The 22,293-nt window shown below is 35.0% G+C and overlaps 2 protein-coding genes across 3 annotated transcripts; one reads left to right on the forward strand and one right to left on the reverse strand.

Moving 5' to 3' along the window:
- Positions 1-1,292: 1,292 nt before the first annotated feature.
- On the forward strand, positions 1,293-3,100 carry LOC141686759 (putative protein phosphatase 2C-like protein 44). 2 transcript variants are annotated; one of them, XM_074491816.1, is made up of 5 exons: positions 1,293-1,434; positions 1,702-1,980; positions 2,058-2,316; positions 2,473-2,612; positions 2,709-3,100. In XM_074491816.1, exons 1-5 carry the CDS (start codon positions 1,402-1,404, stop codon positions 2,844-2,846), a joined length of 849 nt encoding a protein of 282 aa, XP_074347917.1. In that variant the 5' UTR covers positions 1,293-1,401; the 3' UTR covers positions 2,847-3,100. The 2 variants fall into 2 exon arrangements, with proteins under 2 accessions (XP_074347917.1, XP_074347918.1); XM_074491817.1 differs by having other exon boundaries at positions 2,503-2,612.
- Positions 3,101-3,274: 174 nt separating this feature from the next.
- LOC141687423 (uncharacterized) lies at positions 3,275-21,212 on the reverse strand. Its single transcript, XM_074492696.1, has 13 exons — positions 20,807-21,212; positions 20,046-20,225; positions 11,558-11,678; positions 11,438-11,477; positions 10,576-10,628; positions 10,445-10,500; positions 9,469-9,621; positions 9,097-9,311; positions 6,727-8,237; positions 5,420-6,361; positions 4,332-4,734; positions 3,709-3,774; positions 3,275-3,627 (listed from the first exon to the last, which is right to left on the reverse strand). Exons 1-13 carry the CDS (start codon positions 20,863-20,865, stop codon positions 3,560-3,562), a joined length of 3,867 nt encoding a protein of 1,288 aa, XP_074348797.1. The 5' UTR covers positions 20,866-21,212; the 3' UTR covers positions 3,275-3,559.
- Positions 21,213-22,293: the final 1,081 nt, after the last annotated feature.

The raw sequence follows: 22,293 nt of genomic DNA on the forward strand, positions 1-22,293 counted from the left end.
ATATTATATCGACTCCACGGATTTCCTTTCAAATTTTTATTTTGTTATAGTCCGGCCCAATAATATAATATTTTTAGCGATATTAATAATATTTATTATTTTATTTTAGCCCGATTCTTCAAATTCAACTAACTATATGTTATTTTTTCAATTTTTTATTTAAATTTAGATCAATAGTAAAATTTTATTTAGCCTGACCCGGTGAATTATATATATTATTTTGTTTTAACGAAAACCATTAGACATATTATAATTTTTTTATGAATTTTTATCTATTTATGAGAGTGTTTTATTTTAAATATTACTATAATTACGGTGCCCAGACCGACTACCAACCAACTATATATATATATATAAATATATATATATATAAATATATATATATATATCAAGACCCATTGTCTATATTTCATTCGGTCAAATCTCCGGAGTTTAGTCCACTTATATAGTATACCCTAATTCTTTTAAGTTTTCAGGCTGCATATCGCCCCAATCCCGCACCCAATCTCAATTCTAGATAACAATTCCATATCACACATCAATTTATTTTTATCGTTATAATCAAATACTTTACAATCCAATGATATGTTTTCAATTTATAATAGCTTTTGTAATAAGTTATGTTAAAAAATAAATATACAGCGGATATCCGATCCAAAATTCGTGATCTGAACGGATGCAGATATAAATCGGCCTATAAAAAATTCGGACCGATCCGATCTGAATTCGAAAAAATAAATAGATATGAATTTAGGTCGTTCTGTTCCAAACCCGATCTATTGACATGCCTAACCGGAAGTAATGGGAAAAAAGCGAAAAATATAACTTTTATATCTGTAAATAACCTTGTGTATGCAGCCGATATACCAGATATTCGATCGGATTTTAAAAAATGGACCGGAATTTTTATAAATATCGGATATAAGGCTTGCACACCATAGTTCATACATAATTATCAAAATAATAATTAAAAACTTCTATAAAGAGTACTATCCTCTATCGTCCCGTCCTAGGTCCTGAGTTTAATTTTCGCTCATTTCAAGAATTTACGAAAATCGATACTCATTTGTAAGATTATAAGTCATATTTGTCAAAAAAAAAACTTACGTAAAAAGTTAAAATGTAGTAATATTAAAAACACGTTACCATTTTTTTGAATCCTCAAAATAAATTGGTAGATACCAGTGGGCCCGGCAGACTTTCTCATAGGAATATTATTATGACCGTAACTGTTTTCAGAAAAATAGGATTTGCATTGATTATTTCACAAATTATTAGATACTACTTTTTAGACTCCTTATTGACTGCGAAATGCAAATGCACGTCTCCCTCTCTTTCGCTGATTGAAATTTGCGAGCTTTTACCTTTTCTTCGGATAATTATAATTATATCACCGTTAACATGGGGATCAAGAAGCTAAATCTCAATTTTAAGGTACCACTCCTTTTTTACACACATTGATCTACTCTTTATGTATGCTTTCTATTTCAGTTTAGTTGTTTTAATTTTTAAACATTTACTTATCTAGATATATCGACGTTTTGTCTAATCTGAAATTTCCATACCTTAAGAGGGATTTCCCATTGTAAAATATATCTTCAAAATTATACAAACGTAGCAATGTAGCTAAATTGTATGTTATGGTAAAGGGGATTTTCGAAGGCTCCTGATAAGCAGTTTCTGTGTATCCCTGATATTCAGGCATTTAAGCTCAGAAAGTTTGCTATTGGGTATGGGAAGAGAAAGGATCAGAATGGAAAGAAGCCTTCCTGGATGACGCCGATCTTACATGGATTTCACGTTGTAGAGGATAGATTATCCACAGGTGAAATAAATGAGCTCGACTCAGACTCTGTTGTGGTGCAAAGAGAAGAGAACAAAGGACAGGAGTTGTGGTTCTTTGGCATTTTCGATGCTCAGGTAGGAGATCGGGTTACCAAGTATATGCAGTCTCATTTATTCGATAAGAAGCCCCCACAGGTACGCAATGTAATAGACCTCAATAAGTACTTAAAATCTTTCTCATTTAAAATGGGATTAATTTCTTATGGGGGCAGTCTGAGATGAAGAGGAAGAGCAAAGAAACGATAAGAAAGGCTTACCTTGGCGTGAGAGCAAAGATGAGGGAGACAAGTAAGAGGGAAGATATGTGGAAAGTGGGTTCTGCATCTGCCATTGTCATCAATGGAGAGAAGCTGGTACTGGCTCATATGGGAGAGTATAGAGCTATTGTGTGTAAAGATGGTGAGGCTCACCAAGTTGGCCGAAAGCATAAGCAGTCAACTAAGCGACATTGGTCATACAAATTGTTCTCAGGTAATGATGTTCTCTGCCCCTACATCTATTCCAGACAATGATCTAGTTGTCAAAATAATGTGCTGATGCTATAACAAACACAACTACTACTCCTGGACTAAATACTAAATCAACTAAGATATTCCTATACACCAATCGTGCCCATCTTAATATCAGGTGCTAAGGTGCCCAAGTTATGCATAGCAGGCAACTCGGGAGGAACAAGGTCCTCTAAAAGCTCTGAACCTTTTGTTTCGTCTGAAAAAATAGACGCTAGTACTGAATTTGTTGTCCTGGCAAGTACTGGCATATGGGAGGTAAATATTATGAAACTTGCTCATTTCCCCCCTCACATAACAACAGAAAACCAAGTCATTGTTTATTCAACTTCATAGTCCATTTTTTTTTTGCAGGTGATGAAGCATCAAGAGGCTGTAAACCTTATCAGGCACCTAGATGACCCGCAAGAAGCTGCTGAGTGCTTAGCAAAGGAGGCTTTAGTAAGAATGAGCAAAAGCAAGATTTCCTGTTTAATTATTCGATTTGAGTAATCTCATGTATCATGTTGCTAAGATAAGCCAGACCACAAAAATAACCAAAGTATTTGCAAAGCAAAATGCATACTTTTGGGTGAAACAAAATATAATAGGATGCATCATGTATTTCAATGTGGAATAGTTCCTGTCCAAAAAAATTGTGTAATAGTTGCAGTGCAGAATCGATGGATGTTAACTGAATAGCTGTATATTTATCCTTGAAAGGCAGGTTGATATGTAACAACTATCCATTTCTTGAATTTGGCCAGGCTGGCGTTATTTCAAAATATATGCCCATTTAAACTTAGAGAAATTATTAGTTATATGCTAGAAAACTTATTTTTGTGATGTCCAGTTTTATGAAATGAATTTCTGGCCATCAAAATTATTTTCTATGTATATCTTGACTAAATGCTTTTAGAGGCTGCAACTTGAAACCATCATTCATCGGTTCAAAAGATCTAATGAATAATGACACTTAGATCTAACTTTGTTCATGACAATTTTAGTGACTATATAGTCAACTATAGAACAAAATGTAAAGCCAACTGCAAAGCTAGTAACCATCCTGCTATGAACAAAACGTAGATGTAACAAAGCCCTTTTACATGACATTATATCTAACTGACATGGGCAACTAAGTATGTATGATGATCAAAACCCCAACTGCCTACCGTAAGGGCTAAAAGATTTAATATATTGCAGCCTGACCTTGTAAATCTTTGCACTCATGATATCAGTTTCTTCTCGCTTGTCTTGCTGCGGAAGTGCGACAATAAAGAAAAGTGCCGTGAAGCTGCAACCAAGATTATAGAGAATTATGCTATGTACCAATTACATCAAAACCAAGAAATGTAGGTAGTGCTGTGAATCTTACATTTTTGTGTAGTGCTGGCAGCAGTTGGCGTCTCATCTTGGAAAATTAGATTCTTCAATGTCAGCCCTGATATGTGAATGCAGCTCTATTAGTCATTTAAAATGACTCGCAATATTATAACTACCTACTACATATTAACCCAGATATCGGCCTGTCTAAAATTATTACTTACCACTTCCGTCTGAATTCTAATTTTTAAGTCATGCACTTGGCTATTTCAGACTAACATAGAATAAAATCACATTTGAGATTAAATTATTCTGCTTCTTAAAGAATCAACATGTGTGATGGTAATATTTGACATTCTTAAAACCAATTTCATGTAATGTAAAGAGCCAAGAATGATCATGTAACTCAGGACACACGCACGCACACCCACACACACATATGCTCTATGAGCTTCTTCTTATTTTGTAAGTGTATTCAACTAAATAAAGTTTATGAACACAAGTTAGATGACTTTGCTATAAGTGTGGCCTATATAGATTATTATATATAATTTTGATTGAACACAAATTTGTCTTCGTAATTTTTAACCACTGCCTCTGTTTCAAAGTAAATCAACATACACTATGTAAACTCGTCATCTAGCTAAATTTATATAAGATAATGAAACACGATACCTTCTGTTGAAGTTGCAGCAATCTTTCCATCTTTGTGCTGCTCTACTTCATTAACACTCTTATTATCTATTTCAGCATTCTGCTCTATAGCAGTTGAGCTATGATTTTTCCTTCCCATTTTTAAAAACCGTCTAAAGCCCTTTGATGATTCCTTTATCAGAGGCTTCTCATCACCTTTTAAATTCTTCTCAGATTTCATGTTTTCAGATTGAGATGTATGTTTTTCAGTGGTTTTAGTAGTCACTGATAGCAAGGAGCTTGCCGGGACCTTTCCATATTCCGAATTTCGAGTGCATGGATCCTCTATAGATGAGACCCTAGCAAACGGGGCTTGATAAGGATCTTCAGAGATACCTATGCTTGAAAAGGTTGTAGATCCCCTCGATACTGTGTTTGTCATCACCTACCAGAAATATTACATGTTAGCAGATAATAATCATATGAGCAACATAACTTATATCATTTGTATATTAGGCTTTTTATTCTTTGATACTTAGTAACCAAAAACTATGACCTCGACGGTTTGTTAAAGGTCCATTGAAGTAGGCTAAAAGGGTTCATTTCTCTTCAATCCAGCTAGAATGTAAGTAACTGGGGAAATGTCTAAGCTCGGATTACATGCTTTAAGTAAAACTGAGACACTGTTCCAATATTTTATTGGTTTGCATTAGCCACTTAACTGGATGAAACAGAAATTTTCTTTTTAATTCGGCTAGAATTTAAGCAATAAGGGAAATGCCTAAGCTCGGATTACATGCTTTAGGTAAAATTGAGACGCTGTTCCAATATTTTACTGGTTTGCATTAGTCACTTGACTGGACGAAACAAAAAATTAACATGCAGGATAAATTAGGGGTTGGTGCGAGCTAAATATACATCAACATCAGGAACTTATACTAAAGCTATTTACTTCAACTGTGTCATGTTCCCTGCACATGGCTATAGACCAAACTAGAGTGGTAACTAAAGGTCCAGAACAGTTGCTCACAGTAGTACCAAACTAAGAGTTTGCTTACAAAAGAATGTATACACTACAAGCATATAGTGCAATTTCATTCGAAAATATTGGATAATCAGTATTTTCCTACCTTTGAATAACTGTTCTTCTCTTGTGATCGGATCGAAAATGGTTCTTGATCAACTGTATTCATTGGTGAAGGAGTTGCACGGATAGGTACATATTCTGAAACCACCGAATTATTGATTTGACTGTCATTGATATCATTGTGTTTCCCTGTAACTCCCACTGATGTATCTACAGCTGGAACAGAGGACTTCTGACATTCAAGCATTACAACGGTTTTTTCGACCACCAGATTGTCATCCATATTGTCATGTATTCTACCACAACTTGTAATTTGTTCGGCACTTCCAGAAGGTACAGAAGACTTTCCCTCATTGACTTTTAATGTTGTATCCTTTTCCACTAATTTCTTCTGTTTGACGTTTAATGTTCCCTTGGATGTTTTGGTCTTCACCTCAGGAAGAGTACCACCTTTAGTACGATCAAGATTTACAATAGCATTTTTCTTTTTGCCCTCCGACCCGCTGGATACCTTCAGTTTTGACAGTGATTCAGCAGCACCAGATTTCACTGCAAGAGCCGGATGACCACTTATTGTTTTGGGTTCTGACAATTTTCTGATCCGTGCCATGGAAGCCTTTGAATCGGGAGTGGCACTACTGGGTTCATTCTTTGCATCTGTTAATGATGACACTGATCTAGTTAACCTGTTCCCTGGCAAGTGGTTAAAATCAATTGATTTGGAGATCTTAGAAGCTAGTTTGGAATCAGCTGATCCAAGTGAAGCAGTTCTTATCTTAGACCTCTGCAGAGGTGATGATGATCCGGGTTCTGAATCACTGAACTTAGACCCTCTGTGAGAAATGGGAGAACTTTTTGTTGGCAATGATTTCCTGGCTGACAAAGAGGGCAATGAGGACTGGGCAGATGTCGAACTGCCTCTTGCTATAATTCTCTTCTGCCTCTCCATTTTGAGAGCTTCGATACGTTTGTGCTCTGCATCCTCCTGTAAGTAAGATACAGTTTAAACACTAAAGTTAGAAAGAACGAAACGAAATTTACAAGATCGACTTCATGCTAAATGGCTAGTAAACATGAAGATGAAAATTCTGACACAATTATAGCACAGACCTAGCAACATAAACCGGTTGAGTATGTACTAATAAGATCAAAAAACTTTTCTAGTAAATACATATGTTTATTTAAAAATCAAGGAGTGCCCAGGCTGTGGCAAAGGTGCTTTTAGGTTCTAGAGAAGGTCCTTCTCACCTTCCCCTCCCCAAATACTTAAAAATGAATCAACTACCCGAAAAAATGCTAATGCTTAATATTCTTAGTTCTGAGTGCTAAAAATCCAATAAGATTATGTACCTTCTCCTTCTTTAGTTTCTGGAGGTCAGCTTTATAGGTTCTCAACTTCTCAGCACGCAATCGTGCCTCATCTACAGGACTCAATTTTGATTGTTTTCCTCTCCTCACTGGACCACCAAATTTTTTCTTATCTAAAAATTCTGAGACAGGCTTTGACTTCTTGTCCTTATGAGTGTTCTTGGAAACTTGTTTGGCATCAATCACAGCTTCCTTGTGTTTTGTATCCATTGAAGCGGCATTTCCAAAGTGTGTTTCATAGTCTAAAGCAGGATCATAACCAAGTGACCTCTTTTCTGATCCTCGCTCTGGCAGGAAGCTGACCTCAGCTGACTCATAATTAACTTCATTTCTATCCATGTTAACAATATTTTTTGAACTTTCATGTTTGGATGAGATCTCAGAGTCTAAAGCATAATTAGCTCTGCCATCTGATCCAACTTGATCTAGTGACATAGACCTAAATGGAACAATGAAGGACTCATCAGCCATATAAGCCATATTATCTGTGGAAACCTCATATTTATTTATTGCCAAATCTGAAGCACTTCTAAATTCTGATTTTTTTTCTTGTCCAGCAACCATAAATTCATCATTTCCTGTAGTACGCAAAATATTGCTTCCATTTATATCTGAAAACTGCATGGCATCTGTTCCCAATCTACCATTTCTACAAGGAACTTCTACTCTAGCTGTAGATAGTTCATCATTTGATGCTTTATTTAGGTGAGACACATTTCCACTGGCTTTATCAAATTTAGTTGACCATCTACCTTGTGATTCAACTGGATTTCGTTTAGTAAAAGCTAATGGATCATCACTCACATAATTTTGCTTTCTTCTTATTTTAACATCCTTTTCGCTTGCAAACATAGCATCACTTGCAGCTAAACTATCTTCATTTGTATCTCTCAGTAAACAACTTTGAAATGCTTGCCAATGTCCACCATCAGCAATATCAGATTCTTCCTTGTCATATGATTTATTAAATTCAGAAAGTAGATCTCTGCCATCACCATCAGTTTCCGACCCAGAATCCGAATTTGACTCGCTTCCTGAAGATTTCTTTTGTTTTGAAGTAATGTAGTTTATATTACTTATGACAACCACGTCTCTTTTCGTTTTACCTGATCTCCCAGCTTTCTTTCGTGGTTCACTATCTGTAATTTTTTTATGCAAATCATTCTGCAATTTGATTCCAGAGGCATCAATTTCAGATGTGTCTGATATAGTGCTACCATCTGAACTATCCAAGGACTGCCTTCTCGGTCTTTCTCTCTGATTAATACTGACTTGCGAATCCTCCGCTACTTGATGAAATGGCTGCTGATATGGACCACTTCCTACATAGTTCTGATAGTAGGGAGTTCCTTGCATGGGATATCCTGGATAAAATGGTGTGCCGCCAGATGGAGACTGCATAGGCCAGGGAGGGAACATGGGATGAGGAAACTGTCCTGGAAAATATTCTTGTTGGCCTAATGGAAATTGGTAACTTACTGGAGGCCTTAAACCTGACAAGAAGTGAATAATTATCTTAACCCACTAGACATGTATTCATATTTTGAAACAGGAAAAAAAACAAGTACACTCGTATTTGATATTCAGGTCTAGTACCTTTTACAGTTCTACTGAATCAAATGAATCATCATTCAACTAGCCATATTTATGGCAAGGACCAGTATAATATCATCTAAAGCTATTATGACTCAACTGGAAAGATAAGATAAGCTATATCCTATAGCATTATAGGTGAGTTTCCTATTCCATACAAAATTGAGATTTGTACAGTTCTGAGGTAACAAAATCAAAATACATTACAGTATTTTGTATAGAGGCTCTAACGAGAAGCATCCGAATAATAATGACACTCAAAGAAGATAATAATTAAATGTACTAAACCCACACTGTAATAAGAACCCTAATCCTTGGATCTACTCGATGGGAAATTAACCTTTTAAAAACTCTTCAATCACTAATAGTAAAGAGAATTTATCTTCTTTTTTTAATATCATGACTTCTCTTGTTAACTCAGTGGCATCTGATCAGAAAGGGTTGTCACAATAACAACATTTCACCCTGAAGACAAGTATATCGACACTGAGTTCAAAGGCACACTCTTTACTATATGGGATAGACTAGATGCAGAAAATATTTCTTGCATTGGGTACACAGTACTATGCTACATCGCTTTGGATTAACCACGCAAAATATTCAATATAATAGATAGGTAGTTTAAGGTCAATTCTTACCAATATGACAGGAGGATTAAGTAGGCAGCAACTACAGAAAATTATTTGTATGAGTTAAAAAAATAGAGTAATTAAGGACACCAGATTCTAGTAGTAAGCCTATTTATGAGGTGACACATACCTGCACTTTTATCAGGTCCTGCTTTATCATCTATTTCAGGAACAAACTCTTGCTGCAATTCATGTTTGTTGGCTATGCTAGAAAGCATAATGCCTGATGCATGCATCGTCAAGAATTCTGATTTGCTAGAGACTGTTTCCGCAGCTTCAATTTCAAGCCACTGTCCCGATTCATGCTTTCCTTTCCACAAATCAATGAACCTTAAACATGCATCCCTGATGATAAAAAGGCAAAAAAAATGAGCTATTTATTTTATTAATTAGTAATCTTGTGTGTGTGTGTAATATCCCTTTTGTTAATAAGCAAAACCAAGTACTAAAATATAAGTTGGCAGGAAGTGGTTTTAATAAATTAAGACAAAGTTCTGCTTACAATAACCGCGATGCTCCGAAGCATTTAGCAAAAGATACAAGTGGTGTCATTTGATCCATGTCAAAACCCGCAGCTGAAGCACGGGCAAAAGCCATACCTTGTTCCTTTTGCAGTACAGTTTTCCGTGTGTCCAGGACTTTCTGAAGCTCAATTCTGTTCAAATTGCAAGCAATACATTCACAAAAGAATCCACCAGAAGTGCAATATAATACAATCAGCTATATGCAATTTAGGATGATGTGGATGAACTTGCAACCTAATAAACAAATTATGTAGGCGTGTAGTGAAACTTCATTAAGGAGACATACAATTTAGGCAAGACAGAAAGAACATGTACCCCTCACATACTCTGAGCCCAGTTTTGTCACTATACGAAACAATTCAAAAAAGTATGAAAATTTAATGACAATCTCAATGGTGAATATAGACAATACATGTAGTGCCCAAAAGAATACTTCAATTTGATAAGAGTATTTAAATCAATATGGCTTCATTTGGACAGATTGTATGATTATTGTCTATAAAGTTGGTTTAATATAAGATATATATTATCCTAAAGGTGTTGGGTTGGCTCAGTGGTTAGGTGCCCAAAGGTCATGGGTCTGATTCCTTATCCTATATGCCAGGGATATTTTCTGGAAACAGCCTCTCTAGGAGTAAGGTTGCGTACACCCCCACCCTCCACAAACCCGCTCTAGGTGGGATAACTGAGTATGTCCCTTTTCCTTATGATCCTAAATGTCGAATAAAGGCATGGCAATCTGGTACTGAGATTTGTGTTGACTTGTGTATTCAAATAGGTTGTATCAATTAATCTTGTTTTAAAGCTGTCACAGGATCATAGAAGAAATACTAAATATCTTAATCTTAATTCCTAAATATTATTGTCATTGATTTTATGAACATGTTATTACTTAATTAACCAACATATCCTCAATTAATGGTATCTTGCATATCATTTAGAGTAGCGATATACTTAGAATTCCCCTCCTGTATAATGGAACCATTTGCCTCAGCTGATTGTATGCAAGGCTGCACAAAAGAAGACCAAAAATTAGTAAGTAATACTAACATCCCAAAATTGAGCAGCAAATAGCACTCACTTACTGTGTAAAGTACAATTGCTTTCTCCTCATTAGCATCTGGCTTAGAGCTGCTCTCTGTCAAAGATTACGCGTGTAAAATTATATAAATTTTCAACAAAAATCTGTATTAGTTATTAGTTATTATTACACAGAAGAAACATGAACATGCTTCTGATCCTAGTTTGTATATTCATGAGACTCGCGGGGCGGGGGGAAAGGCCCTTTTTGGCACAATGGGGGGGGGGCCTTTTTGGCACAATTTAGGGTAAAATGGGACAATTGAAAAAATGACCCTTTTGACACTTACAATTGTGGTTATTAATTGTGTTTTTGTTATATTGGTTAAGGATGTTGGTGTACTGGTTAAGGCGCTCTTTGCTGCACAAAAACGTTGTGGAATGATCTCTGGCATATTTTATTTTAAAAACTTTGATAGTGGCATAATATAAATTATAAAAGGACTAGTGTTGAGATTAATAAAAAGAAACAAGATTGTCAAGCTGGTATGGTCAGAGATGGGGAGCGGGAGCACGTGTGGGACCCCACAACAAAACTACCTTTTGAAATGTGAACGAAACTTAATAATGCGTTTTCGAAATTTTAAAACGCAACTTTAAAGGTTGTTTCTGGTTATGTCAAAATCTATAAATACCAGAAACGGCACACGACAATACGTTATTTAACAAACACCCGTTTATAATGCGTTTTGTGGTGACATTAGGGGCTTTTTTAGTTTGTTCCATTTGGGGCATTATTTTATGAAATTGTGCCACAAAGAGCCAACACCCCAGGGAGAAAAAAGCGAAAGTCAAAGAGCATCCTGAATCATGTACAATTTCAGACTATATGACATATATATCCATGTTTGTCTTTCCCAGTAGTACCTTCAATATATAGCACAGGTTTCACATGGTGATCTTCTATCTGCAACATTAAAGAATTGAATTTATGGCTAAGGCAAAATATATGCCTAATAAATTAAAAATCGGTAGGAAAATTCTCACAGTATTTGCCCCAATATCGTTGTTGCCTTGTACGGAAATTGCTTTCTCAATCTGTACAATCTCGGATTCTATGGTGTATACGCGTTCCAAAATTTCAGGAGTGCTTACAAAACGAACAAACCTGTTAAAGTTACCACATACAATTAGTCATTGTACATTTCCTTTACACAAATCTGCTGGAAACCACTTAAATTACTTAAATGTTTTATTCTTCTGTGCTAAACGTCTTCTACTAGTAATTGAGTTTTAGTTTATTTGAAATTGAAAATAATTGAAAACTAATTTAACATTACACTGGTCAATCTTAGCACGAAATAGTAACAGCTATGCCGAATTCTACTTAGCAATCACCGTTACTAATAAAGCTTTCATTTTGGTTGCAAGAAATGTTGCAGTCATTGTTATCACGACTAGACAGCGACTAGTCGACGCGAAGGTACTCGGGCATCGAGAGTTTCGAATCCCGCCTTGTCGACGACTAGTTGACACAAAGGTCGCCCGAGCGATTCGGGACCTTCATGACCATAATTGTGTTGTACCAGGAACCAAACAGCACACGAGAAAAAGATGGAGATGAAAACGATATTAAGATAGATGACTTTGCTTGATATTCATCATATTTCTGTTTTTATATGCTTGGATATGTGTAATATTTGGAGTATTGATGTTATATGCAGAACCTATGCTTATTTTGAACTTATTATTCTAGTACTTTTGATATAAACTATGAAACTGATATGTTTAGTTATACAATATATTAAATCAGGTAAGTATCTATATGACAAAGATGTGTGAAAATGCTTATTTCTTTCAATGAAAATGTTATACAACAAGCTCCTATATTTATAGGTACAGCAGAGCTAATTAGAGCTACAAATCAGCCGGCAGATCCCACTAAATCTGCTTGGAAATCAGCCTACAACATCCCCTATAATCTGCCTATCATATCCCATAATATCAGCCTATATCAAGCCTAATACAGCTGGTACAAGTCAAAGATTTACAGCTAATAGATAACAGTTATATATATACTAATCACCTAGTAAATAACACCTATAATTCACAGGAATGATGATTATATTGACACTCTCCATCAAATTGATGCTGGTAAATCTAGCAGCATCAATTTGCCACTAAGAAACTTGTGCCGTTGATGCGTCAAAACTTTTGTGAATACATCAGTTGTTTGAAGATTAGTCCCAACACGAGGAAGTTCAATAACACCACGAGTAAATGCATCTCTAATATAATGGCAATCAACTTCGATGTGTTTCGTTCGTTCATGATATACTGGGTTGGAAGCGATCTGAATGGCACTTTTATTATCAGCATGGAGTGGAGTAGGATTAATTTGAGAAGCTCCAAGCTCAGAAAGAAGTCCCCGTAACCATACAATTTCTGAACAAGCTGCAGACATGGCTCTATATTCAGCCTCAGTGGAAGATTTTGAGACATGATCTTGCGTTTTACACTTCCAAGAGATCAAGGCATCTCCGAGGAAAGTACATCATCCGGTTGTAGATCTTCTAGTATCTGGACATCCAGCCCAATCAGCATCACTATATGTTTGCAACTGAAGATCAGAATTTTTTGGAAAAAATAGACCACGTGTAAGTGACCCAATTAAATAACGAATGATACGCTTCACTGCAACAAGATGAAGATGTCGAGGTGATTGCATAAATCTGCTAACTATATGGACAGCATATGAGATATCAGGCCTGATAATAGTTAGATAGATAAGGCTACCAACCAATTGTCTATATAAATAAGGATTAGACAAAAGCTCCCCTTCACCTTTTCGATATTTAACATTCACTTCCATTGGGTGTATCAACAGTAGTAGCCTCCTTTAAACCAACCAACTCAATAAGATCTTTGACATATTTATGTTGATTTAAGTATACACCTCGATCTCGAGAATGAACTTTTAGACCCAAAAAATATTTAAGATCCTTCATTTGAAACGTACGATGCAACATATTTTTGAGTTTTGATATGAGGACAGTGTCACTACCCGTGATGATTATATCATCTACATAGACTAGAAGAAAGACCATACCTGCTGGTGTCTTATGATAAAAGAGAGATGGATCATATTGGATTTGTGTAAAAGAGAAGTTGATGAAAGTACTGCGAAACTTATCAAACCATTCTCTCGGGGACTGTCTCAACCCATACAAAGTGCGCTTTAACCTGCAAACTTTATTTGGAGATATCCATGTCATACCATGTTGAAGTTTCATGTACATTTCCTCTTTAAGATCCCCATTTAAGAAAGCATTTTTGACATCCATCTGATGTAAAGGCCAAGATTTAGAGGAAGCAACAGCAAGCATTGTTCTTACGGTGGTCATTTTAGCCACTGGTGCAAATGTCTCTTCATAGTTGATACCATATTCTTGTTTATTTCCAAGTGCAACCAATCAAGCTTTGTATCGATCTAGTGAGCCATCAGACTTCAGTTTCACACTATAAACCCACTTACTACCGATTGGCTTGATATTTGGAGGCAAGGAAATAATGACCCAAGTATGATTTTCTGCAAGAGCTTAAAGTTCTGTCTCCATTGCTTGTTGCCAACACTCATGTTCCATTGCCTGTTTATAACAAGTGGGAATAGAGATGGGAGATAAAGTACTGGACATGGCTACTGGATTTGTAAAACCATACCTTTCGGGAGGTTTTGAATTTCTAGAGCTTCTCCGAACAGGAGGTGGATCATTGGAAGTAACAGGATCAAGTGCGTCCGAAAGAGTCGTAGGAGCCGTAGTGGGAGACGTGCGTCTATTATAAACATGACCGGGTTTAAATCTTTGTGTTGGGGTTGATGACTGGGGAAAATGAGGCAATATAGCTATTGATGGGAGCTGATAAGTCATTTGTGTGCTAAAAAATGGCTGATTTCCAAAGAAAATTACATTTCTAGACACACGAATTCGACGGGTATTAGGATCATAGCAAAGAAAACCTTTTTGGGTGCCACCGTATCCTAAGAAAGCACACTTGACAGATTGCGCAGTACGTTTATTCCTTTCATGTGGCTGAAGATGAACAAAACAAACACATCCAAAAATATGAAGATTAGAATAATCTGGTTCATCTTTATATAAATGAAGGTAGGGAGATTCATTCTTTAAGGTGGGAGACGGTAATCTGTTTATCAAATAAACAGCAGTGGACAGAGCTTCACACCAAAATTGAGGTGGAACACAAGACTCAATGAGGAGAGTTCGAACGACATCAAGATATTGACGATTCTTTCTCTCAGCCACACCATTTCGTTGTGGAGTTGATAGACAAGATCGTTGTGATATGATTCCATGATTTTGAAGGAATGATTGAAATTCGTTTGATGTATATTCACCACCCGAATCAGATTGCAAAATTCTAATTTTTGCAGAAAATTGTGTTTCGTTTAAAGCATGGAAAGTTTTAAATGCATTAAAGACCTCGCTTTTGTATCGAAGAAAATATACCCAAGTATAACGAGAGAAATCGTCAATGAAAGTTACAAAATACTTGTAATGTTCATGAGATATTACTGGTGAAATACCCCATACATCAATATGCACAAGTTCGAAAACTTTGGTGGTGTGAGATTTATGTAATGGAAAGTGAAGTGTTTTGCATTTACCAAGTTTGCAAGATGCACAATGAATATTGTCTTTATTCGAAGAATTCAAAGCTTTATTCCCGAGCAAACCAGATTTAAGTAAGATACTAAGAACATGAGAATTTGGATGTCCTAGCCGTTTATGCCACACTTGATTATTACAATCAGCGGCATTACAAGAGACATATTTTGACACTTGAGAAGGTGATGGGAGTAAAGGAAAGAGACGTCCCACTTTAGGCCCCTTCGCGATCATCTTCCCTGACACTTGATCCTGCACAAAACAACCAGAATTTGAAAACTGAACCGTACAATTGTTATCAACTAATTGGCCAACAGATATAAGATTAGTAGACAACTTTGGGGACACAAAAACTGTATTCAAAGAGGATGAAATATCACCAACAGCAGTTATAGGTAAAGAGTTACCATCAGCGGTTTGAATATAAAGATCCCCTTTATACTTTTGAACATTATTTAGGGGTACTGCTGTGCTAGTCATGTGATTTGAAGCAGCAGAATCAAAACACCAAGGCTTATGAGCAGAATTTTTGTTACCTGAAATTCCTAAAATTGAAAATGCATTAACTATCATCTGCTGGATCATTTCAGGAGTCATAGAGGACTGACCAAAGTTAGAAGCATTTGAGGATCCAACTGAGACATTGTAGGCAATTTCAGACTTCCTTGGTGGCCGGATTGGACAATCTTTAATGATGTGCCCTGCTTTCTTGCAATAATTGTAGATCTTTTTAGTGCAATTACTAGCAACATGTCCAAATCATTTGCAACTGTAGCATTGGACATTACTCATATCTCTTCCACCTCTATGCTTTCCTTGGGCAGCATATGCAACAGGAATTGGAGAAGAGTTTTGTACTTTCTGATCGATGAAAGTGTGTGTCACGAGCCACTGTTCTTCCCGAAAAAGCTCACATATGCAAGTATCAATTGAAGGAACTGGATTTTTATTCATTAGGTTGGACCTCACAGGTTCAAAATCTCCCCATAGTTTCATTAAGAATTGATCACGTTTGCTCGTCTCATGTACACTTTGGACAGCAGCCAGTCCTTCAGCAGGAACACTCTCATACACAATATCAGTGTATTCATTCCATAAATTCTGAAAAGAAGAATAAAACTCGTGAATCGTCAAGCTTCCTTGACTGAGTTGTCCCAACTCGAGCTCTAGTTAAAAACGCCGGGCAGCGTTGCTTTGGTTGTAAACTTTCTTCAAGTAACCCCACATATCTTTAGAAGTCTTGTAAGGCCTAAGATTGAGAATCATGGAGGGTTCCATACTCCCAAGAATCCAAGACATAATTTGAGCATCCTTCACCTTCCATTTCGCAAGTTCCTCTTCTTTGGTGTCGGGTGCAGAAACCGTTCCATCAACGTAGCCCCATAATTCTTTTCCCTTGACAAGAATTTCAAATTGGAAAGACCAAGTAGAGTAGTTCTTCCCATTAAAACGAACAAGAAAGTTGTTAGATTGCTCCAATGACATGATTCGAGAAGCAAAAAGAACCAAGAGATGAATTCCAAGAAGTGCAGAAGCAGATTTTAAATAATCAGCCCTGATACCATGACAAAGATGTGTGAAAATGCTTATTTCTTTCAATGAAAATGTTATACAACAAGCTCCTGTATTTATAGGTACAACAGAGCTAATTAGAGCTACAAATCAGCCGGTAGATCCTACTAAATCTGCCTGGAAATCAGCCTACAACATCCCCTATAATCTGCCTATCATATCCCATAATATCAGCCTATATCAAGCCTAATACAGCTGATACAAGTCAAAGATTTACAGCTAATAAATATATAGTTATATATATACTAATCACCTAGTAAATAACACCTATAATTCACAGATGATTATATTGACACTATATATACTCTTTATTAATAAGCGAAACCATGTTTTATTGGTGCATATAAGCACCAAAGTACCAAGGTACCAAATTTTGGTACTTACCCAAAGTAAATTGACTTCTCTTCTAACTAAACTTTATTTTTATTAGTTAGTGTTTATCCAAGCGTCTATTTACTTTTTAATTTAAAATATTTTTTATTAATAATTAAGCAATATTAAATAAACTATGTTAAAAAGGCTAATTATAAAATAATTATTAAGCGAAACCATATTTTATTAGTGCACACAAGTACCGAAGTACCAAAGGACCAAATTTTGGTACTTATCTAACGCAAATTGACTTATGTTCTATCTAAACTTTGTTTTTATTAGTTAGTATTTATCCAAGCGTCTACTTAATTTAAAAATTATTTTTTATCAATAATTTAAGTAATATTAAATAAACTATACCGAAAAAGCTAATTATAAAATAATTGTAATATAATATTAATTAATATTAAATTATCTATAATAACAAATATTTGGTTCATAAGATAATTAAAATCTATACTTTCGATTAATAACTGAAACCATGTTTTATTGTAGCACAAAAGTACAGATTTACAAAAGTACCAAATTTTGGTACTCACCTAACACAAATTGACTTCCATTCTCTCTAAACTTTATTTTCTATCCGTTAGTGTTCATCCAAGCATCTATCTAATTTTAATTTGAAAAATATTCTTTTATCAATAATTAGGTAATAGTAATATTAAATAAACTATATTGAAAAGCTAATTATAAGATAATTATCAAATAGTACTAATTAATATTAAATTTTCTAAAATATTAAATATTTCTTTCATAAGATAATTATACAATTCGTTTCACAAAAAAAACTAATATGTTAGATTTCTATAACAAGTAAAACAATGCAGAATTAGAATTATTATGAAAAATATCATATCTGATTAGATTTCTTTTAACTACATAATTATTCTTTATGAGTACCAATTTAATATTTCATACTAATATATTAATTTCGATCTGTGGTTCGCACTACAAATACTAATTCGATATTCTACTCTGCTTCGCACGTGTTATCAACTATCTATACTAATCAGCGAAACCATGTTTAGTTAGAACACAAAATTAATCTTGATACTCACTAGAAAAATTACATAACTATTTTTTAAATTTTATATAAATTAAATCTCAACTAACACAAATTGACTTCTACTCTCTTTATACTTTGTTTTCACATTAATTCCTATTTGTTAGCGATTATCCAAGCGTCGATTCACTTTTAAATAATTGTATTAGTAAAAGCTAACATGTTAGATTAATATAACAAGTAAAATAATTAGGTGCAGATCTAGAATTATAACTAGATTTATAAGCCATATTAGTCAAAAACAAGGTTATCACGGAGCCAAGTCGACCCTCGACGCCCGAGTACCTTTGTGAAGACTAGTCGACAAGTCGCCAGACTAGTCGTAAAAAGTCGACAAAGTGTTTATTATACATATAATTACTAGATTTAATATATAATATATTGGAACACGTTAGTTTTATGATTTAGATCAAAAGTAATAGAATAATATGTTCAAAATAAGCATGGTACATCACAATTATGGTTATGAAGGCCCCAAGTCGGGCTACGAGACTCTTGGGTGACCTTCACGTCAATTAGTCGACGACAAGTCAGGCTTGGAGACTCTCGGCGCCTGAGTACCTTCGTGTCGACTAGGCGCTGACTAGTCGTCGACTAGGCGCTGACTAGTCGTCGACTAATCGTCTTCGTGATAACAATGGTCAAAAAGAAGAAGGAATTATACGGTAAAATTTTATAATTACACTTGACTTCGATTTCTTATTTCTTTTAACTACATAATTTAACAGAATTTATTTATTTATTTTAATCTATGCTTCGCAGGGATTATTTTGAGATTTATTTTCTGCAAATAATAACTTGATATTATTTTTAATCTCATGCCCATGCTTCGCACGGGTTACCAACTCGTATGAATAATGAACACTTAGTCGACTTTTTACGACTAGTCGAGCGACTTGTCGACTAATCTTCTCGAAGGTACTCGGGCGTCGAGGCTCGACTTGGCACCGTGATAACCATGGCAGTCAGAACTTCCATCGATTCAACTTGGAAAAAGAATAACCATGTATCATGCAAGGACATTCCTTGAGCTGGTAAATTGCCACTCTACATACTACAACCTACATGCCTCATGTCCCTAAAGCTTTCACATTTCACATAATCCACAAAACAGCAAAGGTCTAAACTCCACAGCTAATACTTTTAGCCCTAGTTCTACATATCAGATGGGCGCTCAGTGGGTTATAAAAAGTTTCTTCACAAGCTATATGCAAAGCTTTATTATGGAATAACCACCAGCAATTGTGCAGTCAGCTTAGAGTCTTAGACTGACCCCGTGACTGAAAAACAAGTTTCAGCAAATTTGTTGACTGTTTAGGACATTTATTCTTGACTAGATAATGTGATAGGGATTCTTTATATGTATCCTTAAAGTGACCTGAATCTATGATTCTTATTAAATATAAAGATGAAGACACCCTCAAGAATTTAGTAAGAGGACATGGCTGTGGGAGATTCCATGAAGGAGAAGTTGTCCTTTTTAAGAGTAGCACAATTATGATTTTCAACACCTAAATTTTGGATTAACTGGACCCCTCAACTTATATAATATTAACTACTAAATGAATAATTTAACCTATTTTATAAGAATTTTGGATATCTATTTTGGCAAATCCACATACAGGCTCAAGAATCCAACTCAGTAAAGAAATCAAATTATAATTTATATGTTCACAACTTAATATATTACTCATAGTCGGTTTCCTGCATTTAGCAGTAATGTGGCATATAACTTCATTAGCAAGCACCAGTACTTAATATCCACATTAACCAAAAATTGCAACCCTCCACATATCTTTAGATTGACTTCCAATAATGTACTGACTCACATCATGGCACATACCTATCCACGGTGCCTTTGGTAAACCAAGTGGCATTATCAGCAGCTAGCGGTTCAAGCAAAATGGAATAACCTCCCTTTGCTATTTGTTCTTCAGCCGTCTTTAGATGCGGAAGGAAAGGTTTCAACAAACCTGACACCAATTTCTCCTTTTTTCCGTTAGCAATAATATACAAGTCAAACCTGATAAATGGTGATCAAAAGAAGTACTGGTTAGATTAATAATAACAACTCATAAACTACCAATTCCGTCAATATCTTTAAAAAAATAATAATAAAAAAAAATACAGAACTCGACTGCTGGAGTCCAACAATAACTCGGTGCAAATTTGAAAATGTATGATAGTAAATACGCCTACGGTAAAGTCTAAACAACAAAAACACGAAGATAAATTACAACATCAAGCAGCTGAGTAGATTGGAATTCGCAAACCGCAGCAAATATAAGTAGTGGCATTAACATAACAATTATATTTATCCAACATCTAGAGAATTACTGAATTACAATTGTACAAATCAATCACCGCCAACGCACTACAAATCACTAGTCTCAATAATATATTAAAAAATTGTAGTTTGTAAGTTCAATTAGTTTGTGTTTAACTAAAACGAACAAGTAAAAGTTGAGTAAAACTACGCATATGCAATTAATACATTGATAGTAACATAAAAAACTAAAAGGATTAGAGAGAGAGAGAGGGAGAGGGAGAGAGGGAGAGAGAGAGAGAGAGAGAGAGAGAGAGAGAGAGAGAGAGAGAGAGGACCGGGTACGAGTAGGAGTGAGCTGAAAGACAGCTGAATCGAGGGGAGTAGTAGACTTCATTTGGTAAATTAGTATGAAATGAGATAGTGTATGTATATAGATCTTATAATTGAAGGGGGGTCAAGTAGAGAACATAGTTATGAGCTTATCTAATTGCAGGTTTGCAGCATTACATGAAATGTGGGTAAAATAAGTGAAGAAGAAGGTAAGGTTGAAGAGTTGAGAGAGAGAGAGAGAGAGGATGATAATATTGATATGTGTATGTTAAACTAGGAGTAGTACAGAAGCAGGGGAGGATGATCCGGAGCGATATTAGGGCTTTGGATTCCGACCGGGAAGAGTGGGGCATACGGCGAGACAAAACAACATTATTTCATCTTTTGTCTTGGTGTCCCCCTTCCCTTAACTTCTACGCGGCATTACTATTTTTGTTTTGTTTCGGATTTCGTTAGCTTCTTTTTTTTTAGGGCGGATTTCGTTAGCTGAACTGAAAACATTGTTTTAGGATTATATTTTTTTTTGAACAGCATATTGTTTTAGTTTAAAAAATATTGAGTGTTCTTTTTCGAAAAATAATCAAGTTTTTTACAAAAATCTTGATGCGACATAATGTAATCTTGACGAGTTCTTGCAACTATATGTAAACAGTATTTTCGATTTTTTTTTGTGAGAAAAAGATGGGAGAATAAAAAAAGAGAAAAGAAATAATAAAAGAAAATGAATCATTCTATAATTAAGGAGATAAAAATAAAAAGATAACATATTTGTGAGAGAATCTTTTTAAATCTTACCATTTTTTGGAAGAAAGTTTTTGGAAAAATAATAGAATTTCTTTTCGGATTATTTCTTTTCTCTTGCCACAAAACTCAAGAACACGTCTTGGAAAAAAAATTAAAATTCTCTTTTCTCTTCTCTTTTTTCTTTCCATTTTCAAATTCGGGAGTATAACGTAAATACATCAAAAAAATTTGATGATTGATTTTAGTTATACCGTATGTTTGCAAATATTTTCAGAAAATAATAAAAGCGCAAAATAAAATTAAAAAAATTATTATTTTTTATTATTTGTCTTATATATAAGTATAAAAAATATTTTAGTATTAGAGTTTGATATTTTTGGCAAAATAAATAAACCGTCAATCTGGCAAAAATAGTATTTGTGAAATGTGACGAAATTTACAGTCTATAAAAGTACCCTCAATATATAACTTGGATGCCAAAAAAAATTGAATTGGACTAAGTTTGTTGCCGGCAATTATAATGTGACTTGCCCATAGGCCATAGTTATTTCATCAAGAAGATCACCAACTCCTGTAAAGCCGCTTTCTATATGCTTCAATAATAAATATACTAATCGAAAATATTCCTATACTAAACAAATACATTAATGTCATAATGTGTGTTTACTGAGAGACTTGATGAGTTGATGGTACATGTTGTAAGTATTATATTCGTCCGTCATGTAGATTTTGTGCGCAGCGGCTGGGT

This window comes from Apium graveolens, chromosome 9, assembly GCF_009905375.1.
Source record: "Apium graveolens cultivar Ventura chromosome 9, ASM990537v1, whole genome shotgun sequence".
In the NCBI taxonomy this organism is placed as follows: domain Eukaryota; kingdom Viridiplantae; phylum Streptophyta; class Magnoliopsida; order Apiales; family Apiaceae; genus Apium; species Apium graveolens.

Coding starts and splice junctions, on each gene's coding strand:
- LOC141686759 (XM_074491816.1), top strand. CDS start 1,402: ATGGGGATCAAGAAGCTAAATCTCAATTTTAAG. Junction 1,981..2,057: donor TCGATAAGAAGCCCCCACAG/GTACGCAATGTA, acceptor TTATGGGGGCAG/TCTGAGATGAAGAGGAAGAG. Junction 2,317..2,472: donor GTCATACAAATTGTTCTCAG/GTAATGATGTTC, acceptor TCTTAATATCAG/GTGCTAAGGTGCCCAAGTTA.
- LOC141687423 (XM_074492696.1), bottom strand. CDS start 20,865: ATGAAGTCTACTACTCCCCTCGATTCAGCTGTCTTTCAGCTCACTCCT. Junction 9,622..10,444: donor ATACAGGAGGGGAATTCTAA/GTATATCGCTAC, acceptor CAATTTGAACAG/AATTGAGCTTCAGAAAGTCC. Junction 3,628..3,708: donor TGCCAGCACTACACAAAAAT/GTAAGATTCACA, acceptor TCTTGGTTGCAG/CTTCACGGCACTTTTCTTTA.